Genomic DNA, 6,009 nt, shown 5'->3' with positions numbered 1-6,009 from the left:
GGGGCCATGCGTCAGCGAGGCCCACTTGCAGCCGGAGCACCAGCCAGCGAGAGGGTAACAGAAGAATACATAGCGCACGCGGCGCGGCACGAGCGGCTGCCTCGCGCCCGCGCACCGGACGAAGCAGCACCCAGCCGTTTCGATCCAAGTGGATACAGCGCCAGGCCCACACGTCATCCCTAGCCATGATCCACCGCTCGGTAAAATCCACAGGAATGAATTCTAGCAACGATCGGACGGGCAAAACGCGAAAAAAGACTTGGTCAACCCTCATCGAACGGCCAGCAAAAAAACTGATGGAGGGAGCATTCTCCAAACGAGTTGGCCAGCCACTGTATTGTTTTAAATAGGATTGACTGGGTGCAGTCAACATTAATGGAGTAAAAATTTACTTCACTAATTTTATTCTGCCCGATCATCCCAACTTTTAGGGAGTTAGAAATGCCCTTAACAACAAGACGTCGTAGCTTCAAAAGAAAAAAGAAAAAAACAAGAGGTCGTTGTTTGATTAGATTTCAGTACAGTCGTTTATTTATCGACTCTGGCAGCAAACCAGTTTTTGTCAACACACGAGTAAGAGAAAACTCAATAGATCCACTACTCCCCGAACAGATTACGTTACTTCCGGATAGGAGTGACTAATATTTGGCGAATTTTGATTTGCAGGACGGTTGTATTTAGAGAACACGCTCAGCTGCTGCGCGAGTCTTCTACTTGCGGACCACGCCGTCGTTCCCGGCGAGCATGATGTACTTGTCACGGCGACTGAGCCCGGTGCATTCGAACCCAAGCGCCTCGCCGAGCCGGCGCTGGACCCAGTTGGCTACCTCGGCGCTGGTCCTCCCGCCTGCGCGCGTCTGATCCCGTGGCACGGCGCCGAGGAACTCCACCCGGTACGCGGGCACAGGGTTGGCGAAGAACGCCACGGGGTCGAGCCACTTGTGGCCGCTGGCCGTGGTGCCATACAGCGACGTCACCTGCGCGTCCAGCGCCACGGGCTCCATGTCGTCGGCCAGCTCGGCGAACAGCGGGCTGAACCGCAGCAGGTAGGGCTCGCGGCAGGTGGTGCCCTCGGGGCAGACCGCGAGGTCTCCCTGCTCCAGCAGCCGCGACATCATGGCGGCGTCGTGGTCGCGGTCGCGCGTCAGCCGCACCGTCTTGATGGGCGCGATGATCTCGGAGAGCCGGCTGAGGCTGTACGTCACGGCTGGCACCGGCTTCTGCAGCGCGGCGGTTAGCATGATCGGGTCCACCAGCGTCCGGTGCGTGCACACGAACAGGACGCCCCTGCGCTTGGCGCCGGCCTCCGGGACGCGGCGGCCGGAGGTGCGGAAGCAGACCCCAGCGAGCGCGCTGGCTGCAAAGCTGATGTTGTATGGCAGGACGATGCCAATGGAGATGCGGATGACGGAGAGTATAAAACCGAGCGGCAAAAACAGGAAGAAGGCGAGCATGGCGGGGGCGGTGGGCAGAAATGCGAGGCGTCCGTCGTGGAAGATGAGCGGCTTCGGGTACCTCTCTCGCGGCAGACGGGCAGTCTCGCCACTCTCCCAGCTGACCACGTAAAGCTCCTGCGTTAAACCAGGCCACCGATCAAGACTCAGTAACCGTGGGAAAAAATTGTCTTCCGAAGAAAATGAACATCAAAGGATAAATTTCTTTCTAGGTATGGTTAGACTTCAATCGACTGAGATTTCATCAAGTGACAAAACATATAAAAAAATAAATAAAAAATAAAAGAAAATTTTACACGAATCTTCGTATAAGATGTGTCATGAATATAGCATCGTTAAGTCTCATCGGCTGAGATTTAACAATCTGGCTTTTCCTTTTCATTGGGTATTACTAGTCGGTTGAAAATCAATTGATCCATCGTCGTACAGGATAAACATAGAAGCTACAGCCAACAAAGCGAAGAACCAGTGGATCAGTCACCGCAGTTGTCTATTAAAGCCATGTTCGGATACACTCCGCTCCGCCACAGCAGCTCCCGGAGTGGAAGGAGCACCAGCACTATTGCTGGGAGCGGCTCAGACCGCGCTTCTCGCGCGGAGCGGAGTTAGCTGACGGGAGAGATTCCAAACACTCCCTAAGTCTTCTATTAGTAACTTAGCACTAGCTGTGTGACCCATCCATTTACACGCCTAGATTTACTGGGTACCGTCAGTCAAGTTTAGAGTGATCTAAAACGTTTTACATTTGTTTGCAGATGTTGTATTATAAAATTCAAAATGTTTTGAAATGTAAAAGCAAGTTGAGATGTTAACATTTTGATACATTAATTCTCTAGGCTCGTTAAGGCAATTTCAGTGGTCACATTTATGTTAGTTACAATATGAGATTTCTAACATGTTAACTTAATAGTAATTATGCTTGTTTTCCTTAATTTTCAAATATGTTTTTGGATGAACAGACATTATTAAAGGGCATGCCTTTTCATGGAAAGTATTTTCATCAAGGGGCATGGAAGAGAGAAACAACTGTGTTTTAGTGAAAGGACATGAGGGCATCCAACTTGGACCCTCAAAACGTCCGGACCGAATTGTCTAGATACTGCAAGCCATCCAACTTGATACCATATTGGTCCGTGGACGTATTCAGTTATCTGAAATCCCGCAAACTGGACGCGTATCGGGGGAGGGGGGGGGGGTTTGCATCTGGTCCTTCACCATGTACGTCACACACCCTATACAGTTCCATGGAAAACATCTCCCGCGTCAATGGCCTCTCCCCCGTGACCACACCTCCGCTCCCTCAAAAACACTTTTCAAAAAAAAGTTGACAATTTTTAAAAATATTCATGAATTTAAAAAACATTTATTACATCACAATTTATGCACGAATATGAAAAAATACCTGTGGATTATGAATTGTGTTCACGAGTTTCATAATTGTTCAGGATTTTAAAAAATGATCACGAAATTTACAAAATGTTCAAGGATTTTAATAATATCTGTAAATCTAAAGAAGATCACGCATATTCAAGGATTTTAATAATATCTATAAATCTAAAGAAGATCACACATATGAACAAATGTTCACAATTTTGCAGAAAACTTTTTTAATTTACCAAAATGCTTAAGAATTTAAACTATGTTCTTGAATTTCAAAATATATTCATAAATATGAATTTCCATAATAACATTTGGGAGGAAAATAATTAATACCAAAACTAAATAATGGCGTAACAAAGCATGTATTATCCTCTAGTGATTTAAAATTCTATTAGTGATTAGTCTTAGTGACGACAATCATCTAGTAGGTTTTCCAAACTAACTAAATTGCCAAGGATATAGGTGTGCATGCTTCTCCTAGTCCCATATGTTAGCCTTTTTTATTTGATGCATGGTTTAGAAAAAGCTTGAAAGGTATTCAATTTTTTGTAGAATACATTGTACCTAAATATTTGAATCATACTACTTTTGATCCTCTCAACAAACAATTATACGAACTTAACATGTCACCTTGCATGAAAAAAAACTACATTAACATGCACTGCACATGCTACTTATATTCTTATATTCAATACTGTTCTAATACTATAAAATAAGTACATAATCGTGCGTGTGTTGACCATATTAGTTAAATTGTGTAAATGATTTTATTATGTAAATACTTGTTTGGTAAGCATTTATTTGCTTACTAAAGAAAACAAAATTTATTTGTCAAAAAAATCGAGTTTTTTTGCTAAGGATAAAATTAATAGAGAGAGAGAGAGGAACATAGATTAAGTTGGAGGAGATTTTAGTGGATGACTGAACTCTACATTTTCTTTAAATATATACGGAGAGATGAAATACAACAAATTATATGCATTTTGGTTTTAATTATTATATTAATAGCATAATACGAATGCTTCATATAAAAATCATTAAATAATTCTAACCAATTCCCGCAATAAAGTACGGTTACTATTTCTATTTTGTTAGACAATAATTAGGTATTTCTATGATGACCAGCTTAGCCAAACGCAATGTACACATAGATTGCACAGTCCGTGGCTGGATGGTAAGGAGCAAGACTGGGCCACAACTACAAGACAAAACAAACCATGAACCACCATTTGTCTGTTTGTTTTGGCAAAAAAGAAACAATGCAAAAGGGGCAGATAAAGGGGAACTAAAACAACTTCCCATAGTTGCAAGCGCGACTTCCACGTGTGAGGTTTCCACAACCTCCTATTGGAGCCACCGCCGATCTGTCTCGTTTCTGTGACCTGAGGCTGAGGGACGCGTGGTGGATCCTGGCCCTTGCCGACAGGAAGGCTATTGCTTTTGTGTCTAGGTGTTTCTAGTTTGTTTAGGGTTTATGTGTCTTGCTTAGTACGGCGAGGAGGTGGCGGCTTCGTGAAGGTGAAATAAAGTTCTCGCTCCTAGACCCTTAGTTCATCCACATCCACAGTGTGTGAGATGTCAAGTAGAAAATCTCTTCTGGATCTCGAACTCAAGTCACCCGGATTTTCTAAAAAGTAGAAGATAATAGTAATAATTCCATTTTTTATGTGTATGTATGGCTCTGATACGATGTTGAAATATATTGCCCGTCTCTCTCCATCAGTTCGGACTATTGGAATAGTTGACTGAAGCATGATTTCAATATGGTAACCGAACTAAGAGGTCTTAAGTTCAAGAACCGAGTGGGCTGGAGCATGAATTCAATAGCGAGGTTTAATTTATCTATCAAATATAATATATGTTATTATACATATGTACAGAAAAAACACCTAGCTTTTAATATGGCAAATATTACACACATCACACACACACACACACACACACACACTACTATTATAAATCCATGAGTTCTTCCTTTTATTGTGTAGCTCACATGATTGTATTTCCTAATAAATTATACGAATATGTCGAATACATCTATATGTACATGGAAAATGTTTTCAGAATATCTTGAGATGTATGTCATGGATTTTTTTTAAAGTGCTCACTAGAGCTCTGGCGGGCTTGGTTGCTCCTTTTCTAAAAAATATGTTTTCCACCCATCCAAATTTATCAAAATTAATCTCATATGTAAATGGCATAATTTCATTTGCATTAGTCAAGTTTGCAATCTATGCTCATTTCAGACAACTCTCCATTATCTCTCTTTGGCCTTGGTTGGTAAAACACCTTAGGGGTCCGGACCCTCATTAAAGCAAAGGGTTAATTAGACAAATGCAATTGCAATTCTATCGATTCATAGAAATGTCACTGCAACTTCCCTCTGTCGAAAAATGCCACTGCAACTTTGCTTCGTCCTTATAGATGCCATTATGTAAAATTTCTGACTAAGATACCCCTATCTTCCTCCTTGTCTTCTTCTTCCTTCATCCATACCCCTCTCACCCGAAGCAGCAATAGCCCACATCCTCCTATCTTTCCAAAAGCAGCAACTACAACTCATGGCGAGGCCTCTTCGATGACTCCCTCCCTCGATCTCCGTCCGGCACCTCCCTCCCGTGTCCTCCCTCAGGCATCTCCTTCCAGCGTGTCCTTCCTGTGGCCCACCTGTCTCCCGCCAGTAGCGCGTCTTGCATCGCCATCCTACCATCTCTTTGGCTCCCCGCAGCAGCGCTGCTGCAGTTGTTCAAGTAACCACATCACTCGGAGAGGCATAATCCATCGGATTCAATGATTTGGGAGAAGATCAAAAGACATGTCAGATCGCAGCAGCTAGCCCTGCTCCCCGCCAAATCAGTAGCCACACAACATCAATTGTGCACCTAGCACACATCAGCAGAAAAATACAATGCGGCATCGCATGCAGTAACAACAGGAATGGTGGCATCTCCGATGAGTTCTTTGGGCTCCTATATGTGGTGGTGTATTGCTGCTCTTTCTCTCCCCCATGTGTCTCTCTTCCAGCTGTTGGCAAGCAAAGGTTGAACGACGATCGCAGAGCATGGTGGCCGATGCAGGGGTGTAGATGGGTGCGAGTTGTGGGGTGCAGCTGCGTGGCGTGCTACCGTCAGGCGGGCCAACAAATCCAATGCAACAAGGCAGCCATGGCAGCACC

General features: G+C 44.2%; 1 protein-coding gene across 1 annotated transcript in view; it reads right to left on the bottom strand.

Annotated features, from left to right (window-relative positions):
- Window positions 1-370: 370 nt before the first annotated feature.
- LOC119268451 (glycerol-3-phosphate acyltransferase 1-like) overlaps window positions 371-6,009 on the bottom strand; it is a 9,119-nt gene continuing 3,480 nt past the window's right edge. The window contains exon 2 of the mRNA XM_037550099.1: window positions 371-1,571. Within this exon, the coding sequence (XP_037405996.1) occupies window positions 711-1,571 (861 nt within the window). The 3' untranslated portion in view covers window positions 371-710. The remainder of the gene's footprint in view (window positions 1,572-6,009) is intronic.

This window comes from Triticum dicoccoides, chromosome 3A (assembly GCF_002162155.2).
Source record: "Triticum dicoccoides isolate Atlit2015 ecotype Zavitan chromosome 3A, WEW_v2.0, whole genome shotgun sequence".
Lineage (NCBI taxonomy): Eukaryota > Viridiplantae > Streptophyta > Magnoliopsida > Poales > Poaceae > Triticum > Triticum dicoccoides.
The sequence above is the reverse complement of the archived record's forward strand: the minus strand, read 5'-3'. Positions and strand labels throughout refer to the sequence as shown.